Source organism: Leopardus geoffroyi, chromosome B3 (assembly GCF_018350155.1).
Source record: "Leopardus geoffroyi isolate Oge1 chromosome B3, O.geoffroyi_Oge1_pat1.0, whole genome shotgun sequence".
Lineage (NCBI taxonomy): Eukaryota > Metazoa > Chordata > Mammalia > Carnivora > Felidae > Leopardus > Leopardus geoffroyi.
The window spans coordinates 142,134,125-142,159,646 of record NC_059337.1 but is presented as its reverse complement, the minus strand read 5'-3'; the positions used below and the strand labels follow the sequence as shown (position 1 = coordinate 142,159,646).

The 25,522-nt window shown below is 52.3% G+C and overlaps 1 protein-coding gene across 1 annotated transcript in view; it reads right to left on the bottom strand.

The window, feature by feature from the left end:
- Positions 1-1,084: 1,084 nt before the first annotated feature.
- LOC123584302 (cholesterol 24-hydroxylase) overlaps positions 1,085-25,522 on the bottom strand; it is a 33,494-nt gene continuing 9,056 nt past the window's right edge. Inside the window, exons 4-15 of the mRNA XM_045452054.1 lie at positions 19,780-19,853; positions 19,225-19,311; positions 13,722-13,860; positions 12,884-12,994; positions 11,880-12,030; positions 11,634-11,696; positions 9,610-9,682; positions 6,788-6,872; positions 6,236-6,346; positions 2,882-2,970; positions 2,003-2,069; positions 1,085-1,864 (exon numbers count right to left, since the gene is read on the bottom strand). Of these exons, the coding sequence (XP_045308010.1) occupies positions 1,697-1,864; positions 2,003-2,069; positions 2,882-2,970; positions 6,236-6,346; positions 6,788-6,872; positions 9,610-9,682; positions 11,634-11,696; positions 11,880-12,030; positions 12,884-12,994; positions 13,722-13,860; positions 19,225-19,311; positions 19,780-19,853 (1,218 nt within the window). The 3' untranslated portion in view covers positions 1,085-1,696. The remainder of the gene's footprint in view (positions 1,865-2,002; positions 2,070-2,881; positions 2,971-6,235; positions 6,347-6,787; positions 6,873-9,609; positions 9,683-11,633; positions 11,697-11,879; positions 12,031-12,883; positions 12,995-13,721; positions 13,861-19,224; positions 19,312-19,779; positions 19,854-25,522) is intronic.

The window sequence follows — 25,522 nt, the reverse complement described above, 5'->3', positions numbered from 1 at the left end:
AGTTTGATCGAGGCCCCCGCCCAGTGCTCGGTTTGGGCAGAGAACTAGGGGAGCGGGACTCTCACTCTACAAGGAACCTGCGGCCACAGAGGCATCCTGGAGGCTGGGCGCTCTGCCCAGAGGCTCAGGATAGACTGCAGACGCCAGTTCCCTTGACCCACCTGGCTGGGGAGAGGAACGGGCTCAGTATCCCCACCTCCCTGAGCCTGTCACTTCCTCTCCTGAGCCTCAGCTTCCTCTTCTGCTAAATCAGGAGGTCCCTCAGCTCCAGACTGCTCAAGGACTGAGGAGGAGCTGAGGCAAAGTGAGGGCTGGCCCAACTCCATTCCATTCCCCTCCTGCTATGGAGAGCGGACCTTTCCAGGGCATTTACCCCAGGCAGTGGGCATAGGCGTGTTGTTTTCTCTGCAGGAAGACAGGCTCCCAAGTACTGAGGGAGAAACTCAGGGGGTCCTTTTCCTTGGATGGGCCCAGAGGACATGGCTGGCCCAGTACCTATTGCCCTTGGCCACCTCTAGGCCCCGGGGGAGGAAAGAAGGGCACCTTCACCCACCTACCACTGTCGGGGTTCCAGTCTCACCTCCTGGGGCTGGGCCCACAGGCCTCCTCCGACCAGGTCGGGAGGGGAAGCATTGTGCCAGAAGGTGCAGAGGAAGCCAGCAGGGGTGAGGCCAGGCGTCCAGGCGCTCAGATCCACCAAGCTGTCCCCAAGAGAGGTCCTGGGGGCTCTGGCCTGTGTGAGGCCCTCTGGGGGCCCCAGCACCCTTGTTGGGAGTAGACTAGACCACACGGGCCCCAGGGCCCCGACCCTGTCAAATCAAGCTCTCAAAACCCCGTCTGTAATCCCAACCTCACACCGCACCCAGGAACGTGGCCTTGCACATAACACAGGGAACTGGCTTCTACTAACATAGAGCCCTCCTGATAACCTGGGCGGCCTTCTCCCAAGACGGCACCATCTGGGCACCTTCAAGGGAAGCTTCTGGAGCTGCACTAGCCCTTAGACCAGTCTCGATATTGCTCTCATTTTACAGATGAGCAAACTGAGGCCAGAGCACTCTGGCCCGGTCCGGCCATTCATTCATGCAGTCAACACATATTTATTTGAGCATCGGCTCTGTGCCAGGCCAGGGCGGCTCGGAGACGAATCATACACAGACCTGGCCCATGAGGCACTCACAGCCTGGCAGGGCAGCTGGTCACATCAAAGGACACTCACAATACAGTGTGGTCAGTGTGGTGTTAGAGGTAGCACAGGTGACCAAGGGAGCACAGAGGAGGGGCCCCTGGCCCCACCGGGGGTGGCAGGGAGGGCTTCCTGGAAGAGGTGACACCTGAAGAGGGTTTTAGGAAGTGAGCAAGAGTTAGGGTGTGTGGCAGGGGGAGTGGCCTGTGCAGGGAGGTGGGGGTAAGCGATAGCACATCTGGGGCGCAGCTGGGAGTTAGGTTCGGGGCGGGGGGGGGGGGGGGGGGCGGTCCAGGAAGGACGTGGAGTTAGCACTGGACGGGGAGCTTAAGGGGGAGGGGGGAGGGGGGAGGAGGAAAGCAGGTGGTGATTGGCAGGGGGGCCCACTGGGAGCCAGCGTGGAGGGTGCCCCTGAGGAAGGGGACAGGGGAACAGGGTGGATGGCAGCGGGGTTGCAGAGGAGTGTGGGTGCGGCCCTTGCCAGAGGAGTCCCATCCACCCCAGGCCTGCTCAGCAGGGTGGCGGGGGTGCGGGCTGCCAGCCCCGGGGCCGCAGAGTGCACAGCACAGGGTCGAGTGGCTTGAGCGTGGCCTGCTCCTGCAGCCCGTATCGCTGTCCAGGCACCAGCCGGAACTCGAGCCTCTGCAGCAGCTTGGCCATGACCACCTTCACCTCCATCTGCGTGCAGAGGTGGGGAGGGGCGGGAGGCACGCGGCCTGAAGGCAGCCGGTGGGCGGGGCCCCGGCTGGCCCGGCCCTCCCTCACCCCGGCGGGCGCCCCGCCCCCGGGTCCCCGAGCCGGGCCCTGGCCTCCTACCTGAGCAAACTGCTGTCCGATGCAGGAGCGGGGACCCAGAGAGAAGGGGAAGTAGGTGAACCTCGGCCTGCGGGGAGAGGGTTGTCAGGAGGAGGCGCCCCGTGACAGTCCTGCCCCGGGTGACAAACCCATCCCTTGCGGATGCATGGCTTGGGGCCACGACTGGATTTTGCACCCACTGAACACATCCAGGGCTGGCTCTGTCGAGCTCTGCGTCAGCATTTTGTCATTTTATCCTCCTCTGGCGCTTTCCAGAAGGAGCTGTGATTATCCCCAGTTCACAGCTGGAGGGAATGAGGCTCGGAGAGCCAAAGCAACACCCCCACCCCCACCCCCACCCCAGCTTCTCTGCCACTTCTATACTCGGCCCGTCACACGTCCAGTTCTGGGCAAAGGCTGGGTCTGGACGCAGGTGGTCGGTCCCTGGGGCCTGGCTGCCCCCCTACCCCCCCCCCCCCGCCCCCGCCACGTCCCACTGTAGTTTAAGGCATTTGCCCCCAACGCAGCCTTCAGGGGGAGCCATCAGTGTTCCCATTTCTCAGGACCATCAAAGCAGGGGGAGGTGCAGCCCCTGGCCCGAGTCCCAGAGCTTCCCAATAAAAGGGACTGGTTATAAGTCTGGGTGTTAAAACCAGTCTGAGCTGGGCTCCAACCCCAGCTCTGCAGCTACTGGCTGTGCATCTTTGGGCAAGTTACCTTACCTCTCTGAGCTGTGATTTCCTCCCCACAAAAGGGGGCGGAGTGGGGATGGCAACTTCCTCACAGTGATCTGGAAGGCCATGTGGGCTCAGGGGTCATAGGCGGTCCAGCCCGCAGGTCACTGGGACCATCCTTCTCCCACCAGGCCTCCACTCGCACACAGCTTGAAGAGGGACTTACTTCGGTGCTTTGGGGCTGAAGCGATCGGGGTTGAAAGTCAGTGGGTCCTCAAAGTATGTGTCCATACGCCCCATGACGTAGGTGCTGAACTGCAGGGGGAGGAACTGCTTGTCTCTGGTTCCAAGGATAGGCACCCTCACACCTCCCGGATCCACTGTGGTCACCCAACGGGGCGACCAGGAGCAGAGTGGCCCCCCTCTACTCCACCCACCCATCTGGGCCAGTGTGGGATTCCACTGGCTCCTGGCAAGTGTCTAAGACAAGGGAAGGGACAGCCCAGTGTGCCAACAAGGGCCAGCTGGGTGTGTATCTCATCCTATGCTTGGTCCCGTGCTACAGGGGGCCTACAGTTATCCCTATTTTACAGATGGGAAAGCTGAGGCTCGGAGAGAGGTTCGTGGCTTGCCTGAAGTCACTGGGCAAGTAAGTGGCAAAACAGATTCAAACTCAGGTCTGCTTCGAGACCATCTTCCTCAAGATCTCTAAAAGCTGTCATTCAAAGTTCCTTTTCAGCACAAGGTTGTTTCTGCGGCGGGGTTGGGGGGGGGGCGGGGAAGAGGGGGGAGGGAAAGGAGCTGCAGGCCCCATTGGCCATATGATACGCGCCAAGTTGTCTCCCGACTGAGGGCAGTGTTCTGTGCCCTGGCCTCTGTGGGCCATACGTGCCCCTTAAAACTGGTGCCCTGGGTGCCGACCTCGATCTCATTACTCCTGCATCAAAGAGTTCCCTGGGCCCACTCTGCCGCTGGTTCTCTGGGCTGAGAGTACAGGGCAGCCAGAGCGGAGAGAGGGCCCGGAACCGTGGGAGCATAATAAGGTGGAGAGGTGTCCGAGGTCAGCAAAGGCACCTACTGTGTGCCAGGGATATTTACCAGACATGTGATGACCATTGTTCTTCAACTCGTCTCAGTAAACTGTGACTCAGGTATCATCACCCCAGCTTATGAGGAGGGCACTGAGGCCCAGAGGTGACCCAGCCTGCCAGAGCGGGGTGGGATTGGAGCTGGGATCTGCCCACTCAAGGCCCACATGGCTACCCGCCTGCTCAGCCAGATATAAAGGCATTCTAAGCCACCACCTGGGTCATTCAGGCAGGTGGTATTGGTGCTGGGGTGTTAGAAAAAAAAAAAGAGCAGATACACAGAATAAAGACCCACACATCATGAAGCTTTGATACACGCTGGAGAAGGCGTGGCTGAGCCCTGGGAAAGCCAGGGCTTCGAGGGGGGAGAGGGCTGCCCAATAGATAGAACCAGAACATGTTATTTTCCTCTGTAAAAGTAAAAATCAGGTCCTGGGGAAGGCTGAATTTTGTCCCCCTAAAATCCTTATCTTAAAGTCTTAGCCACAGAATGTGACTGTATTTGGAGATAGTCTCTTTAAAGGGACAGTTGGGGCACCTGGACGGCTCAGTGGGTTAAGCATCCGACTTCGGCTCAGGTCATGATCTCATGTTTCATGAGGTCGAGCCCTGTGGCTGGCTCTGTGCTGACAGCTCAGAGCCTGGAGTCTGCTCTGTGTGTGTGTCTCTCTCTCAAAAAAAAAATTTTTTTTTAATTTTTAAAAAAATAAAAAAGTGGCAAGTTATAATGAAGTCATTGGGGTGGACCCTACTCCAGGATGACTGGTGTCCTTATGAGAAGAGGAGATTAGGACACAGATACACACAGAGGAGATACCCTGTGAGGACAGGCAAGAAGACGGCCATCTACAAGCCAAGGAGAGGGGCCTCAGGAGAAATCAGCCTTGCAGACACCTTGATCTTGGACTCCCAGCCTCCAGGACTGTGAGACAGTACATTTCCACTGCGAAGCGCCCCCTTCTGTGGTGCTTTGTAATAGCAGCCCCAGAAAACGAATACAGATCCCTACCTCACGCTATACACAAATTCAGTTCCACGTAGATAGGGACTTAACTTGACAAAGAAACATGTGACGTTGCCAGAAGACGATGTAAGTGACCATGCTGAGCTCATGATGGGGTGGGGGTGGGGTTCCCTAAGACAAAACAAGAGAACAGACCCCTGGAAAATTAAGAACTTTGGATCATGAAAAACACTTTAACAAAGAGAGGCCACAAGTCTAAAGATGACATTTGCAACACGCATACCTGACAAAGGATTAATATATGAATTTTTACGGGGGGGGGGGCACCGGGGAGACTCAGCCGGTTAAGCGCCCGACTTCGGCTCAGGTCACGATCTCATGATTCATGAGTTTGAGCCCCACATCAGGCTCCGTGCTGACAGCTTGGAGCCTGGAGCCTGCTTTGGATTCTATGTCTCCCTCTCGCTTTCTCCGCCCCTCCCCCACTTGCACCGTCTCTCTCAGAAATAGATAAACATTAAAAAAAATTTGTTGAAGTGAACTTTTACAGAGAGCTCTGCACAGCGTTGAGACAACAGCGCCGCAAGCCTCACTAGTAACCAGGAAACTGCAAATCAAGACCACAGGGAAACACCTTCCTTGGGCTTATTTGATTGGCAAAACCAAGAAGCCGGACCACAGTCGGCGTTGGGGAGGATAAGGAACAGAGCTAGTGGGCGTCTGGGTTGGCATGGGTGTTCTGGAAACCACTTTGGCCCTAGTTTACCGAGTCGAATGTTGAGATGCCCCACAACCCAGCCCTCCCGCCCCCGTGTGCACAGTGCGTCCGCCACACGGGCAGGAGTGGCAGCCGTGGTGCTCGGGAGAGCAGGGAATCAGGCAGTCCCCAGAGATGCCTGCTGACCCAGAATGGATAACGGGGTGGCAGTCTACACACGGCAGAGAAGTGAGGGCCCGCCGTCCCAAAGCAATCCCAGGACATATTATCGTGTGGATAGACACGTGTCCACACACACACGCACACACACACACACACACGGAAAGGCGAGAGGTCAGTAAGCACAAAATTCAGGACAGTGGTTGCTTCCGGAGGGAAGCAGGACAGTGACAGAGTTCTAGTCTGGGGGTGGGTTTCTGAGAGGTCATGGTGCATGAAGGGACACCTGATGAGGCAACAAATGAGTGAGCGTGTAAACGGCAAGTAAAGGAGAGGCGGGGGAGAATAGTCACCCTCCGTGGGGGGAGGCGGGAGAGGGGTCAGTTGTGAAACGGGGCACTGCCTGCCGGCTGTGTGACCTCAGGAAAGTGACCCAACCTCTCTGAGCCTCAGCACCCTCAGATGTACACAGGGCGCCTCCCTTCCAGAATCGCCTGCTGTAACCTCACACTGGACAGGGTGAAAAGGAAGAAAGTCCCCACGCGGTTACGGTGAAGCTCATGACAGATCCCAGTGGCGACAACGGGGCCGCGGATGTCCCGACCTCAGGGCTTGGCCACCCCGGGGGAGGGCAGAGAGGGCTGTACGCACCAGGAGCGGGGTGTTGCCGGGGACTCGGACCCCGTCGATCAAGGTCTCCTCCTCCAGCAGGCGAAAGGTGCCCCACGCTGGCGGGTACAGCCTCAGCGACTCTTTGAGAACCTACAGAAGCCACGTGGGGAGACGAGGAGAGACGTCAGAGACCCCACAGAACGTGCCGGCGGCGTGCCCCAGACCCACCCTTGCTCCCGCTCGCAGTGCTGACTGCGCACCCACGTCCAGGACTGGGTCCCAGACCCCCTGCAAAGTTTGCCTCATGTTCTTGTCCAACCCCTGCTGTCGCGGAAGGAGGAACTGAGGCCCCAAAGGAGAAGGAGGTTCCGGGCTCCGGCCGAACTACAGCACCAGAGCCCGGTCCCGCCCCAGCGACTCTGATGTCATTGGTCTGGGGCAGGTGCTCACGGGAATGATTTTCAGTCTCCAGGGACGTTCTCACAGGCGGGGAAGTTAGAGAACACCCACGGGAAATGGTTCAGGGGGGCAGCAGGCCTGGCTTGACGAACCACCCACACGTGCCCAGAAGCTTCTCTCCTGCCCCCACACCTGGGACAGATACTGCAGCCTCCCCAGGTCGTCACAGTCAAGGTGCCTCTTAGAACCGATGACCTCGTCCACCTCGGCCTGCAGCCTGTCGGGTCAGACAAAGACAAGCTCGTCCCCAAGGAGCGACTGCCCCCTATTAGTCTTTAGAAGGAGGAAGGGAAGGAAGCACGAAGAGAGCGGCGCGGAGCTCCCCTCCCCCCCAACCCTCCTCCCACGGCCCCCGGCTTCATCGTTGAAGACATCCAGGAACCATCACGTCCAAAGCAAGATGCCCAAGCAGCTGGGAATTCTGTTCCAGGGCCTTACAGTCTCCCCCCTCCCTGTTCGCTGCTCGGAACCGGCCGCAGGCAATAAATGCACAGAACAAGGTCTTTGCACAGAGAAGTGCATCGCAGCCTGGCTCACGGCAGCCAACAGCCGGAAACAGAATGAGCCTCGCGGGGACGCCGGCGGAGCGAGCCTTGCGAGGTGCGTGGTGAGGCTCGGACGCAGGCCCGAGAGTGGATTCGGACCACTTCACGCCCGTTCGGAAGGCTGTAATCCAGAGGCAGAAAGCCACAGGTGTTGGCAAGGATGTGCACAAAGCGTCGCCCTCGTGTCCCCTTGGTGGCAATGTAAAAAGGTGTGCAGAAACCGAAATGGGGAATCACCATGCGCTCCAGCAATTTCTCTGGAGGTCTATAAGCCCCCACAGCGAAAGTAGGCTCTCACAGATACTCGCACACCCAAGTTCATGGCAGCGTTATTCACAGGAGTCAAAGGGCGGAAGCCACCCGAGCGACCCTCAACAGCCGCGTCGGTGAACAAAACGTGGGGCATCCGGACAACGGACCGCTGTTCAGCCTTAAAAAGGAAGGAAGTTCTGACATCTGCTGGATGAACCTTGGAGACATTATGCTAAGTGACACAAGCCAGACGGAAAGGTCAATTACCGAATGATTCCAATTATATGAGGTCCCTCGAGGAGTTAAATCCGGAGAGACAGAGAGGAGTATGGGGGGGGGGGGTGTCCCCAGGGGTGGGGGCTGGTGTTTCACGGGGACAGTTTCAGTTGGCAGTGATGGAAGGTTCTGGGATGGGGGTGGCGATGACTGCAGAGCAGCGTGAAGGTGCGTGACGCCACCCAACTGTGCACTTGAAAATGGCCAGAAGAGGGGCGCCTGGGTGGCGCAGTCGGTTAAGCGTCCGACTTCAGCCAGGTCACGATCTCGCGGTCCGTGAGTTCGAGCCCCGCGTCGGGCTCTGGGCTGATGGCTCGGAGCCTGGAGCCTGTTTCCGATTCTGTGTCTCCCTCTCTCTCTGCCCCTCCCCCGTTCATGCTCTGTCTCTCTCTGTCCCAAAACTAAATAAACGTTGAAAAAAAAAATTTTTTTTTTAAATAAAAAAAAAAAAATGGCCAGAAGAGAGATGCCCGGGTGGCTCAGTCGGTTCAGCGTCCGACTTCGGCTCCGGTCGTGATCTCACGGTTTGTGAGCTCGAGCCCTGCGTCGGGCTCCGTGCGGACAGCTCGCGGCCTGGAGCCTGCTTCAGATCTGTCTCCCTCTCTCTCTGCCCCTTCCTACTTGCAGTCTCTTTCAAAAATAAACAAACATTAAAAATAGTTTCTTAAATGATCAGAATAGGGGTGCCTGCGTGACTCAGTCGGTTCAGCGTCTGACTCTTAATTTCGGCTCACGTCATGATCTCACGAACCGTCGGATCGAGCCCCGCGTTGGGCTCTGTGCTGACCGTGCGGAACCTACTTGAGATTCTCTCTCCTTCTCTCTGCTCCTCCCTCCCTCTTTCTCTCTCTCTCTCTCAAAATAAATAAATAAACTTTGTTAAAAAATAAGATAAAAGGTGAGGGGACACATGACCTTACAAAAAATTATTGGGGTCGTCAGGCAAAAATGTTTTTAAAAAATGGTCAAAATGGCAAGTTTTGTGTGTGTGTGTGTGTGTGTGTCGACAATATCAAAAAAAGAGTGGACTGGGAGAAGAGGCGATGTGATACAATACGCGGTGAAATTCAGTGGTTGATCATGAAATGCCTCCCAGGGGTGGGGCCTTGTGGTGGAATTATTACTATATTATTATTACTATGATTTCAACTTTTCGGCTTTTTCCAAACTTTTGTAATGACCACCTTACTGTAATATATATATTTAAAACCCCAATCAACTATTTTATATTCTGAAACAACCGTTCACCTCCGCCCTGGTACGCTGCTGATTAAGAACGGTAATCAAGGCTCGCCCCCCATCCCGAGCTCCCACCCCCACGCCTGTTGGGGCTTTCCGAGTGCTTTCACTGTTTGTCTTCAAGGAAACCAGTGGCCCAGCTCAAATGCCATTTCCCGGGCACCCCTCCTCTGTCTCGCCAGCTGAGGACAAGCCCTCCTACAGCACTTAGTTGGACTTCTGCTGGGTCCTCAGTGCCGGCCAGGCGCTGAACGCAGCATGGGGAGGGAAAAAGAACCACGGTCTCTCGCTTCTAGTTTCATGACCGAAATAGACTCCAAGCAAATGGTCCCAGGAGGAAATGCATTCACGAGCTGGGAGGAGCCTGGGAGGGGAAAACGCAGAATGGCTACTTTAGGGGCATGAGAAGGCTTCTGCGGGGGTGGACAGAGTTCTCCAGGAGAAAAGCAGGGAGAGGAGCGTCCGGAAGAGGGACTGGCATGTGCAAAGGGCCTGGGGTGAAGAGAAGCAGGACACATCGGAGGAGGCTCGGCCGTGGGGGGCCGGAGCAGGTTGTCTTCCAGGAACAAGACATCAGACAATCCCTTCACCAGCTTCAAGGGGAGTCACTATCCCCACCCCCCGAGCCTCCCCGCTCCATACCTTGCCAAGATCTCAGGCTGGCGAGACAGCTCCATCACCGTGAATGCCAGATGATTGGCAGAGGTCTCGTGGCCTGCGGGAAAGGAGAGTGGGGCTCCACACGGGACTGCGGGGCTGCTGCTGGCCCAGCCCGCCCGCCTCTGAGCCCCTGAGCCCGTGGTGGCAGTTCAGGCCCTCACTTCTGCGCCCTGCAGCTGAGCCGGGTATACAGAGATGAAGGAGACAGGCTGCCCCCGTCCACGTCCCCTGTGCCAGCCAGTGTCATCCAATAAACAGCATTTGCCCTCACGCATCCGGATTTCACACTCCTTCCTTCAACCATCCTTGAGCTTTGCCTGGCCTGGAGGGGTATTCGTCCCATTTTGTAGAAGACAAAACTGAGGCTGAGAGTCGAGTCTCTTAGGCCACAGGATAGGAGCTGGGGCTCAAGTCCAGCCCACGGCCGGTGTTGTCCCCAGGCGGTGGGCACCACCCTTGAGGCCTGGAGAGGTTGTACTTGTAGCTTCGACGAATAGAGCAGTGGGTGGCTTCCCCTGAGAGGGCAGGGGGTGTGCAGGAGCGGGAAGGCCACTCCTGAGTTCTGGCAGCATCCGGTCAAGTCCAAGCCCCCCGGCTGGCCCGGGAGGGGACCACCTGAGTTACGTGCATTTCCTCTGAAGGGGTAAGTGGTTTTACCAGGTGGCACCCACTGCCAGCCAAGGGGCCCGGGGCCTCCTGGGCTCGAGAGCAGGGCCTACACCTTTCAGTAAGTGGGTGCTGGGAAGTGAGGCTGCCTGCCGTCCCGCACTGCGCCCCACGGTGTCTGGATGCAAGGTGGGGGGGTGGGCCGTGAGGTTAGAGGGAGATCATTAAACCCTCATTGGAGCGCTGGAGGGAAGTCTGGGGAGCGCCTCCAGGCCCCCATTTTAGAGATGAGGAAACTGAGGCCCAGGCCACAGAGCCGGCCTGTGGAGAAGCCACATCCCAGGAGGAACAGCTGGGTTCCTGGCTTGCAGGATGAGGCCAGCCATTGTCCGTTCAGCAAGCATTTTGGCAAGTGCAGGGAGCAGTGCCCTGAAGTCCTGCTCCAACTCGGACATCGCTCTGGGGCTCCCGGGGTATCTGTGCCCACCGTGCTCCACACTGGGAGGGCCCTCTTCCACCCCCAATCCCCGCTCAGGACAGCCTTCCTCCTCTTTCTTCTTGCGGGAGTGCATGCACCCGCCTCCGAAAATCCACTGGCCAGCAAAATCCCCAATTCATTCTGTCTGTCCACCTCCACCCTCAGACCATGAACTGTCCCTCGTCTTGTCCGCCCGCCTCTGTCTTTTGTGCCCAGCGTTCATGCATTTGTTCACTCATTTCATCCACTCTGTACGCATCCGTGCTGCACTGAACCCCGGGAACACACAGGGAGCAGGGCATAACCCCTGGCTTACACCGAGCATGCAACCCGGTGAGGAAGATGAACCTTCTAGAATCGCCACAGATAAGTCCGTGGAGTAACCCTGTGAGTCCTGGGGGCAGAGAAGAGCTCTGGGCACCGTGCAGAGCTCCAAACTGGGAGCCCGATGCAGTTGGGCAATCACTGAGGGCTTCCCGGAGGAGGAGGCACTCAAGGGATCGCCAAAGGAGGAGTTTTCTAGATAAAGAAAGATGCTTAAGAAATAGCTCACGAGCAAAGGAATGAAGTTGCTTGGGGTGTCTTTTTGCGCTGGTCTAATAAAGGCCTCTGCCCCACAAATTCTGAGCGGGATGGAGCCTTGAGTGCACACGGTCAACCTCTCCTGAGCCCCAAAAGGCAGTGTCACGACCTGTCACAGTTGCCACCTGCGTTGCCAGGTCAGCGGCCGCCGAGGGAGCCTCCTGGACCTCCTTGAGCAGAGAGAGGCCTTCTGTTCCTCTATCCCAGCCCCTCCATTCTGCGGCAGAACTTTGCTGCTCAGACAGCCCGAGAAATCTCCCAGAGTCAGAGTTCAGGGGATGCCTGGTTCCCACCGTTTCTGCAAAGCCCTGAGCCCCCGGCCACCACTGGAGCTACCAACCAGCAATGAAGAAGGTGACGAAGTTGTCCAGCAGGATCTCATCGTCCTGGGCCCCCTCTTCAGCTGGAAGACAAGGAGGGTGTCAGGGTGACACTCACACCCCTCGCCCCCTTTCCCCATAGCTCAGCAGAGAACCAAATGCCCTTCTCCCCAGAAGCCAGACCTGGAGTCAGGGGTGATCAGTCACCCTGGCGGGTGGCACCCTGATGCCCGGCCCTCCCAAGGCCCCCGCGGGCGCCCTCGAACCTTTGAGGATCTGTGTGAGGATGTCGGCGGGGACGTCCTCCCCCCGCTTCAGGGCCTCCCGGCGGCGCTGGACCCAGTCCTTGCCAACCTGGCGCAGGAAGCGAACGCTTTCCCGGATCTCTCGGAGTTTCTTCCACTTCCCTGGCATGAACTGAACGAGAGAGCTCCCGCTCAGGGCGCCAACCGAGCACGCGCGTCTCCCTCTCCCGCTCCCCCAGCTCTAAAACGACTTTAGAGACCCACAGCAGCACTGGCAAGCTGGGAGGTGGGAAGACTGTGAGAAAATTCTAGAAAAGATAAAGCAGCCAAGGAGACTAGACCAAGGTGGCAGGCTGAGCCTAAGCATCGACTTCCCCTTCCTGCTCCAAATCCCTAGATAGGATGGGAAAGATGCCTTGAAAGATCCACATCGCACCGGAAAGTAACAAGGGACCCCTGAAGGGGGCAGGTGGCTAGGACCGCGTGGAAGGAGGAAACCACGGCCAGAGGGAATCGACTGCTGAAAAAGATGGGGTGGCATCAGGGGGCTCCAAGCTCAGAGGCTGAAGTCCCAGGGAACAGGAAAGGGCCCTGGGCATCTGTCTGGGAATCTATTCGAGTACCACCTTTCTCCCTTCTCCCTCCTTCATGCCTGGAACAAGGAAGTGATGGCTGGAGCTGCCGCAGCCATCTTATAACAATGAGGTGATGTGCTGGGGACAGTGGAACAGAAAGCTAGAAAATTCCACAAACATCTGACATTGTGGCGCTATCGCAGCCCTCCTGGATTGCCTGCCTCAGGGTCATTTTACGTGAGAGAAAGACGGACTCCTGATTTACTCAAACCACCTTGAGTTTGAGTCTCTCCTTGCGGCGATCTACGCAGATCCTAACTGATGCGGAAGTCACTTGGGTCACACCGGAACTCCAAACCCATTCTGGAAAAAGGTCCCTGGAGGGGGTGCTCCGGCAAATTAGCACAGAGCTATGGTGGCTGGTCCTCGGAGGGGGTGTGGAGATGTTACCTTCGCCAGAGTGTTTCGAGATGCAGTGATGCCCTCCAGGATCAGTTTCACTTTCCGGGACAGAGGCTTCTGGGCGCCCAGCAGCATGCCTGTCTCCATCCCAAAAGCTGCCTGGGGGAGAGAGGGGGCCGAGGTCATCCCTGGGGGGGGGGGCGGGGGTGGGAAGACTGGAAGACCCAGCACGGAGCCTGGGGCCGTTCAGCTAGAGACCCAGGCCCTGCACCAAGGGTTCACGTGCAGGCGGCATGGGCCCTGACCCACGACGACTCCAACCCCGTGGGATGCAGTGACGACTACGGGGCATACAGTAGCCACCCCACCACCCTTGGCTTCCTTCCACGACAAATGCATTTGCCCCGAAATGCAGCCTTCCTTGGTGGCCCCTCTGCACCCAGCCTCCCAGTGAGCTGTAGAGCGACAACGACTCACTGTGCCTGCACTCCAGCCGCCAGGGCTGCCTAACAGTGCTGGGGGTCCCTGGGCCACCGCTGAGCCTGCCAGGTGCAGAGCCAAGCCAGACCCAGGGCAGGCTCGGAGGGGGAGGTAGGCTTCGAGCCAGGAGCCGGGCAGCCCTGAGACCCAATCCTGCTCCTGCCACTGACCAGACACAGGCCGGTCCCCACACCTTTCGGCGTCCGGCGTCTGGAGAGTGCATTCGTTGCTGTGGTCTCGAATGTTCGAATGTTCGAGGAGACAGGGGGCTCCCCGCCCAGAGAAGGGGCCGATGCTGGGGGAGCAGGAGGGAGGGCGAGCGCAAGGAAAGGGAAGACAGAGGGAGGAGCAGTGGTGGGCCCCGGGTGGCACCGCCCCCTCCCAGGGCCCGCCGTGCTCCGGTCACCTTGGCCAGGATGTCCATGGTGGTGCAGGTCAGCATGTCCTGCATGGACACCGGGGTCTGCCCATCCGCCTTGGCCTCCAGAATCTCCACCAGCTGCTCCGCCTTCTCGTTGAACGTTTCCATCAAGCTGACCAGGGAGCTGGGGAAACAGCACAGCTGTCAGGGGCCTCCAGGCCCAGCCCAGTCATCCCGTGGCCCCTCTACGTGGGGGGACCAGTGGGCAGAGTGGAGGTGGCCGTCCCTTGAGGCCTGGCTCCCAGGGTGGGGTTGCAGTCATCAAACCAAGCCCTGGGGCTTCGCCATCGCCCTCAGGACGAACGCTGTCCCTTTGCCTTTGCCTGGATGGTTCCACGGGTCGTTTGCCACGGGGCCCCTCAACTCTGACCTCCAGTGATCGTGGCAGTGGAGGGACTCCAGGCGACACAGGGTGGGAAGGGAAGAGAGGCCTCTGGGAGCCCCCTGCAACTCAGGACGGGCTCACTGGGGTCCCAGTCGTGGACCCCTCTGCTCGCACCGCCCACTCTCCTCACCTGCCCTGTCCCGGTTGCCACCTGCAGCCTGCTTTCCCATTTCATTCCCTGTCCCTGAGCAATCACAGCCCCCAATTCTGCATGGAAATGAGTCCTTGGACCCAGAACTCCCACAGCACTCCTGGCCCGGGGACAGCTACCCCGGCTCGTCGCCCGAACACAGAGCCTAGGGAGAAGTATGGAAGGACACGCTCCAAACTCACAAGAGATGGTGACCCCGAGGAAGGGAGAGAAGGGAGGTTGTTTCTTGGTGCATTACGTGTTTCTGAACTTTTACTAAGGAAACCTGTTGCTTTTGTAATCAGAAGTGATTTTTGATGTTACCAATCTGGGTAAAGGGTAGGGGGTGTTCTTTCTCTTAGTCTTTTTTTTTTTTTTAATTTTTTTTTTAACGTTTATTTACTTTTGAGACAGAGAGAGACAGAGCATGAACGGGGGAGGGTCAGAGAGAGAGGGAGACACAGAATCTGAAACAGGCTCCAGGCTCTGAGCAGTCAGCACAGAGCCCGACGCAGGGCTCGAACTCACGGACCGCGAGATCGTGACCTGAGCCGAAGTCGGACGCTTAACCGACTGAGCCACCCAGGCGCCCCTTTCTTTTTTTAATTGTTTTTAAGTGTATTTATTTATTTTGAGACAGAGAGCACGAGCTTGAGCAGGGGAGGGGCAGAGAAAGAATCCCAAGCAGGCTCCGTACTGTCAGCGCAGAGCCTGACATGGGACTCGATCTCACGAACCGCGAGATCATAACCTGAGCCAAAACCAAGAGTCAGATGCTTAACTGACGGAGCCACCCAGACGCCCCTCTTTGTCCTATTCTTATTCTTGAAACTTATTCAGAAATTTGAAATGGTTTCCAAATAAGAGGTTCTTAGAGAAAATGGGAGGAAGGGGAATTTTTAATCAGGAAAGAAAATCGCTCTTCATTGCCCGTCCACCGGTCCTGCCCTGGCTCCCGGCTCCGTGGGGCCCCAGCATCCTTGCTCACTGCTGCCCAGCCCCCACCCAGCCACCTGCAGGGTTCACCCTCAGCGGCCTCTACTGAAGGCACCACTCTGCTCCAGTCCCTTGCCAACCGAAAACACTCCAAAGCACCTGTCACTCTGAACAGTGTGGGGAACACCCTTACGTGGACACAGAGGGAGTTTGTCACGTTGATGCCCACCTGCAGCTCTGTCTCCTGTTACCATGGCCTTTTCGCGCCTCCGCAGCACAATGTTCCTTCCCACCTCAGGGTCTTTGCACATGCTGTCCCCTCTGCTGGGGGTCTCTGTCCTCCAACCCTCCATCCCTAGGCCCTGTTACTACTCGCACACCTGCCCGCTCTCCAGATGGATACTCGAAAGCCACTTTCCGGGACGCCTGGGTGGCACAATCGGTTAAGCGTCCGACTTCAGCCAGGTCACGATCTCGCGGTCCATGAGTTCGAGCCCCGCGTCAGGCTCTGGGCTGATGGCTCAGAGCCTGGAGCCTGTTTCCGATTCTGTGTCTCCCTCTCTCTCTGCCCCTCCCCTGTTCATGCTCTGTCTCTCTCTGTCCCAAAAATAAATAAACGTTGAAAAAAAAATTAAAAAAAAAAAAAAAAAGAAAGCCACTTTCCCAGAAAAATGTCTCTTAAAGCCTCAAGTAGTCCCTATACATGCTTCCGTAGCTAGTCGACTTCTCCAGGACACTTACATGGTTTTGCAAGTACATATTTATACGTGAGATTATTTGTAGTTGTCTTTTTTTAAAAGGTTGACTGTTTGGGTGGCGCATGGCTGACTGTCACACTAACACTGAATCTCTTGTGGACAGTGTTGGGCTGGAGTGTTTGCAGTATGGTAAAATCCCAACCCCCTTGTTTTGTTTGTTTTGTTTTGTTTTTATTGAAGTGGTTGAGACCAAGGTCTTCCAGTAAAAGTAGTAATCTAGAAAAGCAGAAACTGGCAATTTATGGTCATGATTTTATTAAGAGTATATGATGATGTTCTGCGTAGATACTGGCTGGAGAGGACACTCACCAGAGGGTTCTATTTTCTCACCAAGTTCACCAAGTTCACCAAGAACTCACGTTCACAAACACAACCAAGCAGGCTCCCAGAGCTTCTTCATACAACTTTGTGAACATTGCCTTTCTAATAAAACAGCCATCTCTTAGATGATTACCTTATTGTGAGACACAAATAAAAATGTGTGGTGACATCAGCCCAACAGCGTGAACATACTTGATGCCATGGACTGTGCACATAAAAATGAGCCAGACGGTATGTGTATCTTAACACAATTTAAAAATTTTTAAATAAAAACGCCTATGAAAGCTCTTAATAAAACACAAAGTGCTGTTCGAATGTGAGGTCCTACGTGCTGGGGATGGTTCACCAAGACAGAGATGCTGGTATTAATGTCATGACCGCTGCAGGAAGTCAGCTGGTTAGAATCTATAGCCTCAAAGCTTCCTGCGGGCAGCAGCTATATCACCTTGGCTGGCTCTTGCAACCCTGGCTCTTGGCACAAGAATGTATTAATTGAAGGCCTCTTTCTAGTCTGTTCCTCCTCATTCTCACTCCTGGCAACTTTCCAGTGAGGACAAGACTATCCCAATTCATTATTTCATTCATATTTTCATTCACGCTATGGACTTTCCAGAGAGCTCACAAAGGGCCAGGTGCTGTGCTGAGCACAGGAGTCCAGAGACAGGGTGCGTCTTCTGCCTTCTGCCCACAGTCTGGTGGCGAAGGTGGGCTGAATGAGAATCATTGCAGTGGGTGTGACAGGAGCCATGCTGGAGGCATAAACTCAGCCTCAGAGGATCAGGGACCACGGCTCCCTAACAGTGACATCTTAGCTGGGTATCAAAGGAGGCACAGGAATTTTGCAGGGGAGGACACAAGGCAGAGAGAAAGGCAAGGACACAGGCAGAGATGCCAGAAAGAGCCCAGGTGTCCCAAAAGATGGAGGAAAGAGGGTACAAAGGCTGGAGGGGTCTGGAGGCCAGACTGGGGGTGGGTGAAATCTGACCTTCATCTTTCATGTGATAGGGAGCCTTTGAAGGCTTCAGGATAGGAAAGTGATGTGAATTTTAGCAAGATCTCCCCAGGGGTGGTGAGGTGGATGCATTGGAGGAGGTAGGGAGGCCAGGGAGGTTGTGATGAAAGTCTAGGTGATTATGTATATATAGTCAGATATATCAACCACAGAGTATGCACTAACTAGTAACTTAATGGTGGAAAAACCTGGAGGATGCTGTCTCTGACAAGTGAGTGAAGTTAACATCTCCTGCAATGAGGCAGGTCAACAACGCAGGTCTCCTAATATGATGCCCTGAGGACACAACCCCACTTCTGTGCCATTCACGCCAAAAAGGCATAACCTGAGACACACAAAATTGATGGACGTTCTACAAAACTGGCCTGTAATCTTAAAATCTTAATCTCAAAATCAGGGAAGTCAGGGAAAGACAAAGATCTGTTCCAGAACAAAGGAGGCTTATGAGATGTGGGAACTAAGTGTAACCTGTGATCCGGGGTTGGACCTCAGACAAGGAAAAAAATAGCTATAATGACAAGGACAATGACAAGACTCGAATGCGGATTGTAGATTAGATAACTGTATCGGATTAATGTTAAATCTCCTCATTTTGATAACTGACGTCCAAAATAATGTCCACATTTTTAGGAAATAAGTATTTAAGGGAAGGGATCACAATGTCTCTAACTTGCTCTCAAATGGTTTTAAAAGTACACTATATTTAAAAAATGTAAATATACACACACACAGAGAGAATGATAAATATGTTTATATATGCACATCCAGAAGAAATGATAAAACAAACGGTGATTTAAACAATAAACAATAAGCGAACCTGGGTAAAAGATATACAGAAGTAGCTTAGACTGTTCTGGAAATTTTTCTGTAAATTTGAAATTATATCCAACTAAAAGATAACCTTCCTCAAAATGTTAAGCACAGAGTTCCCCTATGACCTGGCAATCCCATCCCTAGGTATGTACACACTCAAGAGAAGTGAAAACATACATCTACACGAAAGCTTGTACACAAATGTTCATGGCAGCATTATTTGAAACAGCCAAGATTGGAAACATCGCAAATGTCTACCAACTGATGAATAGACAAGCAAAATGTGGTATGTCCATACAATGGAATTTCATTTGGCAATTTAAAAAGTGAAGTTCTGAAAGAGGCTTTAGCATGGATGAACCTTGAAAACCTTCTCTCTGAGTGAGAGAAGCCAGACACAAAAGAAATGTCGTATGAGTCCATTTACAAGAAATGTCTGGAATACGAAAATCCATAGAAATGAAAAATAAATTAATGGTTGCCCAGGGCTGAGCCCATTGAGGGGAAATGGGGAGTGCCTGCTTTTTGGGGTGATGAACATGTGCTAAATTTGACTGTGGTGATGGTTGTTCCATTTTGTGGATAAGTAGGTAAAACATATGTTATAAAAACCCCATCTCAATAAAAGTGATTTAGGGGCACCTGTGTGGCTCAGTCAGTTGAACATCTGATTTTGGCTCAGGACACGATCTTGCAGTTTGTGAGTTTGAGCCCCATATGGGGGCTGTGTCAGCGGGGAGCCCACTTCAGATCCTCTGTCTCCCTCACTCTCTGCCCCTCCCCCACTCATATCATACTCTCTCTCTCTCTCTCTCAAAAATAAATAAATAAATAAATAAATAAATAAATAAATAAATAAATAAAAAGTTATTTAAAAAATAAAATGTTACTAACAATGAGAACGCTAATAAGGAAAATAAAAAGCCAGAGGAGGAGTGACGAGGTCTGAGCAGGGAAGTTCTTGGGGGGAAAAAGACCCCATCCCCAGGCATCAGTGTTACTCAGCCCTTGATGGCTCGCCCCTTGTCCCCCCCGCAGCCTGCCTGGCTCTCCCCTCTACCTTCAGCCTGGGCGAGGCCCCCTCCGGTGAAGACCTCCCTCTTCCCAAGGCCCGCCATCTTGGATACACTCACCTGCGGCTGAAGGCTAAGTCCATGACCCTCCGTTGCTTGTGCCAGCGCTCATAGTCACATTCTGACACCAAACCTTGGCCAAACAGTCTGGGGGAGACAAATGCTTGATGTGAGAAACAGGAAGGGACAGGGGGACCGATGGCTTGATGGGGACAGGGTCAGCTTTGGGGATGATGGAAATATTCTGGAACTACACAGTGGGGATGGTTACACCACACTGTGAATGGACCAAATGCCACTGAATTGTAACTCCAATGTGGTTAAAATGAAGAATTTTGTGAATTTTACCAAAAATAAGAAATACAAAAGAAATGCGGGTGATCATGTGCACCAACCTTGCAACCCCCACACTCCCGCCTGCTATCCACAGGGGAAAGAGGAGAAGGGAGGTGATAATGACGAGAGCAGCAGCCACCATTTATGGGGCACCTGTGGTGTGACTGATAGCCAGGGCCTTGGTCTTCATGCTATACCCAATGCCCTGGGCCCCATGGGCTGTCTGCTTGCAGCCAGAGGCATTCCTGGCCTCTCCCCCAGCCCCTCCGCATGCCTTACCTCTCGCCAAACACGGTCTGGATTGCGTGGTACATCTTGGAGTCCTTGTTGTACTTGGTTGACATCAGGAACTTCTAAACATCCCCAAAAAGCCAACGTGAGCTCATGTACCCATGAGACGAAGCAAAGGATTCAGCAGTTCTCTGGACTCTTGTGAAACACGCCCCAACAATCACCACTGACCGGGTGCCAGCTGTGGTGTGAACACCTCATTCCGTGCAATCCCACCTAACCTTCCAGAAGTCCTGTCTTCAAGCAATAGCATCTTGCTTGGGGGTGAGGAAAGTGGGGCAGAGAGGGGTGAAGTGATATTCCTGTGGCCACTCAGCTGGAGTGGCATTGTGGGGGGTCCTCACTTCCATGCCCATGCACAGATCTTGTACCGCACACCTTCTAAAGCAGTGAGAACAAGAAAATGCAGGTGCTGCTCTGAAACCAGAATAGGGAAGGGGAGAAGCCCGGAGGGAGGGCTTCTGGGACACAGGAGACACCCTTGGCACAGGTTCAGGGGCTGTTAGTGCCAACCCAGCCATGGAAGCCCAAGGAAGGCTTCCTGGAGGAAGGACCAACTTGCCTCGCCACAAGCCGGATGGTAGCAATAATAACATTAGCTGATGGCTCTTGAGCCAGCATAGCCCAGGGGTTAACAGCTCAGACCGTGGAGTCAGCTGGCTTGAATTTGGATCCGGGCTCACCATCTTGGCTTTGCCCTGGACTCACTTCATGACCACAGGCAAGTTACTCTGGGGAGGTTGCTGCAAAGGGTAAATTTGTTCTACGTGAAAAGTGCTGAGAAAAGTGCCTGGCACACAGCACGTGCCCCGTAAATGTCAGGTGCACAACAGCACCTGTGGCTCATTTAGTGCTTGGTCAATCCTAAGATGTGGGTGCTGTGTTTATGCTCATCTTACATATGATGGAGAAACTGAGATTTAAAACTAGCCCAAGGTCACACACATGGGGAATGGTGGAAATAGGATTTGAATCCCAGCAATTTGCCATGGCAGAGAGGGAGGAGAAGGCTGTGATCCAGTCGGGGAAGCCCAGGCCTCTTGCTGCATTCAGGCAGAATGAGAGGTAGGGAGGGGCATGAGCGGGGGCTGGATCCCAGAGGCCTGCCTTCTGGCCCCCTGAGCTTCATCCTGTGGGCACTGGGAAGCAGGGAGATGGTATCTCCATTGTACATTAATCCAGGGGCTTCTGGTATCTGGGAGCTTAGCTCAGGGATCTAATATCAATTTTTCAGCTAAAAGGAACCCCCCAAAATGGCTGACCTTGGGGCATGAGCCACATCCTGAGAACCTCGCCCCCACCCAAACACTGTCATTTGTAAACGAACTTTCCTCACTACCCATGCCTGCAGGCCCCATCCCCATGGCAGTAAAGAACCACCTCCCAGGTCCCTCTCAAACATTCCTAAATTGTCCAAGGTCTGGACCAACCCTCCCAACCTAAAGTGAGGAGTCCCCACACTGAGGCACAGCAGCCTCAACACAGGCTCTAATCACGTGCCCTCAAAGTCAAGGGTCCCCATGCCTGTTGTCCCTGGGGCTGGGGATCCTTTGAAGGCCCAGTGGCCCAGTGAGCTGGGCTCTGGGATGTGAGGAGTGCATGGGGGCACCCCCAGCACCTTCTCTGCTGTCCACACTGGCAGCACACTTCTGCCCACTAAGGGATAACTGCTGGGGACTTGTCCTCCTGCCATAAGTAATCAGAAAAATAGGCATAACGCATGAAATGTCTGTTTTCAGACACTGAGCAACAGGAAGTGCAGGATTATGAATCCTAAAAGAAGGAAAAGGAAAAAGAAAAAGATATGAGACCTATGACCGAAGATTACTCTAGCTTTCTGCAATTTCAGGATAAAGGCACTAAAAGATGAAACTCAAATATAGCCCCGTAGGCTTTCCAATTTGATGAGACAGATCAGAGTCCAGACATACAAGAGGAGGCTAGAACTTGTACGGCAGAGGACCTGAGGGGAGGGAGCCATGTAGAGAAAGAACTCCTGTGCAGAAATGTGTATAGGGATCCCCTACATCTTCGAATGAATACCAGCCTGTGTACATGCACCGTGGACACAGGCTGAGTTAAAAACAACTTTTGGGGGGGCGCCTGGGTGGCTCAGTCGGTTAAGCGGCCGACTTCGGCTCAGGTCATGATCTCACGGTCTGTGAGTTCGAGCCCCGCGTCGGGCTCTGTGCTGACAGCTCAGAGCCTGGAGCCTGTTTCAGATTCTGTGTCTCCCTCTCTCTGACCCTCCCCCGTTCATGCTCTGTCTCTCTCTGTGTCAAAAATAAATAAACGTTAGGGGCGCCTGGGTGGCGCAGTCGGTTAAGCGTCCGACTTCAGCCAGGTCACGATCTTGCGGTCCGTGAGTTCGAGCCCCGCGTCGGGCTCTGGGCTGATGGCTCAGAGCCTGGAGCCTGTTTCCGATTCTGTGTCTCCCTCTCTCTCTGCCCCTCCCCCGTTCATGCTCTGTCTCTCTCTGTCCCAAAAATAAATAAATGTTGAAAAAATAAATAAATAAATAAATAAACGTTAAAAAAAAAAAAACAACTTTTGGGACAAGGAGAATTACCGAGTAACTATAGGCTGAACAGTTCTCAGAGCTTACACAGGCCAAGAACTGTTCAAGTTCCCACTGGCCAGAGGTAAACTTCAGACATAAGCCCTTTATTAGTGGCCCCCAGAAGAAAGAGTCACTCCTTGGTAGTGAGGCTAAACTAGCTCTAGAGTAAAACCCGACCCTAAATCAACCCTACAAAAGCCTCAAAGCAAACCTGGAAAGGATCAGACTGATCTACACAAATAACTTTACCATCTGCCAGAATGAATTCTAGCACTCTTTAAAGGAATAAAACAAAACTGAGAACTCAACAGTGTACAATTCACAATGTCCAGGGGCCAACATAAAATCACTAGACATGTCAAAGAGCAGAAAGATCTACCTATAACCAGCCTCAGAAATAATAGAGATGATGGAATTTGCAGAAAAGAACTTTAACACATTTATTGTAAGTATTGCAAATGTGGTCAAGGAACCCACATATCCAGGAAGTGCAAAGACTCCTACATAGAATTAACAACAAGAAAAAGTACATGAAGGCAGATCATAATCAAATTTCTGAAACCAGTGATAAAGAGAAAACCTTAAAAACAGACAGAGATAAAATAGTAGATTGATATAAGTTAAAGATTATACTATAAACCCTAGGACAACCACTAAGAGAGAAAGAAAGAGAGCCAATAATCAAATAGTGGAGATAAAGTGGAACACTAAAACATACTCAATCCAAAAGAAGGCAGGAACAAACAACAGGACAGAGGAAAAACAGCCACGTGGTAGATTTAAACCCAATCATATCAATAATTACATTCAACGTAAATGACCTAAGCACTCCAGTTAAAAGGCAGAGATTGTCAGACAGTATAAAGCAACCAGACCAGACTGTATGCTATCTATAGGAAACCCACTTTAAATCTAAAAACCCAGACAGGTTAAAAGTAAAAGGATGGTAAAAAGATATACCAAGCAACACTAAGCAGAAGATAGCTGGAGTGGCTATATTAACACCAGACAAAATATCTTCAGGAAATGGAATATTACCAAGGATAAAGGGGACATTTCTAAAAATAAATCACACAATTCATCACAAAGACATATTAATCCTAAATGTGTACACACCTAATAACAGAACTTCAAAATACATGAAGCAAAATCGGTACAACCTAAAGTAGAAATAGAAAAACCCATAATTGTGGTTGGAGAGTTCGACATTCCTCTCAGAATAATTGCTAGAACAAGTATGCAGAAAATTAGTGAGGACTTAAAAGATTCGAATAACACTATCAGCCAACTTGATCTAGTTGACATTTCTGAAATATTCCATTCAACAACTACAGAATATTCATTCTTTTGAAGTACTCATGGACATTCACCAAGATAGACCATGTGCTAGGTCATCAAACAAGCTTCAATTTTTTTATGTGGATTGAAATCATGAAAAGTATTTCATCTGCCCTTACAGAATGAAATTAGAAATCAATAACAGAAAGATATTTGTAAATATCATAATATTTAGAAAGTGAACAATAAGCATATAAATAATCCCTGATTCAAAGAAGAAATCACAAGGGAAGTTAGAAAATATTTTGAACTGAATGAAAAAAGAAGCACGACATATTGAAATGTGTGGTACATTTGTCCCTAAAGTAGTATTTACAAGGAAATGTATAGATTTAAATGCTTATGTTAGAAAAGAAACAGGTCTAAAATCAATTTTCTAAACTCCCACCTTAAAAAATTTGAACAAGAATAAATTAAACCCTAAATGAGTAGAGGAAGGAAGTAATAAAGAGCAGAAATCAATAAAGTAGAAAATAGACAAACAATGGAGAATTCCAATAGACCCAAAAGCTGGTTCTTTAAAAAGATAAATAAAATTGATAAACCTTTCGCTAGCTTGATTAAGAAAATAAAAGAAAGCCCAAATTATTTGTAGGAATGAAAGAAGGGATATCACCACAGATCCAGGAGACATGAAAAAGGAAATCAATAAATATTATGGACGACTTGATACCAATAATTTTAATTAGATGAAATGGGCAAAATCCTTGAAAGACACAAATTACAGGGGCACCTGGATGGGTTCAGCTCAGGCCATGATCTCACAGCTTTGTGGGTTTAAGCCCCTCATCTGGCTCTGCACTGAATCACAGAACCTGTCTGGGATTCTCTCTCTCTCCCTCTCTCTCTGTCCCTCCCCAACTTGAGCTGTCTCTGTCTCTAAATAAATAAATAAATAAATAAATAAATAAATAAATAAAGACATAAATTACCAAACCCAAGAAAAATAGCAACTCTGAATGGCCATAAATCAATTAAATAAATTGAGTAATTAAAACAAACAAAAAGCACTTCCATCAAAGAAAATGCCAGGCCCAGATGGCTTCACTGGTGAATCCTATCAAACATTAAAGGAAGGAATAACACCACCCCATAGAAACTCCTTCAGAAAATAGAGGAGAGGGGACATTTCCCAACTCATCTTGTGAAGCCTATTAATCTGATCCCCAAACAAGACAAGTATAAAAACAAAAACTCTTAGCAGAAGATGAGCAAATTGTATCATGAGAGCTGGAATGCAAGGTTGGTTTAACACTTGAAAATTAATCCATGCAATGCATCATATTAATATATATTGTTCAACTTTTCTCATTGAGCATCATGAAGGTCTTTGTGTATGGCTTTTGGTAGCATGCTTTAAAAATCTTAAAAAAAATTTGTTAATGTTTATTTATTATTTTGGAGAGAGAGAGAGAGAGAGAGAGCAGGAGAGGGGCAGAGAAAGAGGGAGCCACAGAATCCAAAACAGGTTCTAGGCTCCGAGCCGTCAGCACGGAGCCCAATGCGGGGCTCGAACCCACGAACCGTGAGATTATGACCCCACAAGTCAGATGCTTAACCGACTGAAAGACCCAGGTGCCCCTAAAAATCTTAAACTGTGTCTACACTTGAAATTAAGCTTTACAAAAAAAGTATTTGTTACATCCTTTTAGAGACACCATGGTTGTTCGGCTTTTCTCCTGATCTGGACCCTAAGTTGCATCTTCTCCCTGTCATGCCAAGGCTCACTCTGCTGAGTACCCACTGTGAGAAAAAGAGCACCATCATTTATTGAGCAACTGCTGTGTGCCAGGCATGGGCTAGATGGCTCAAACATGCTATTTCGCCACCTGT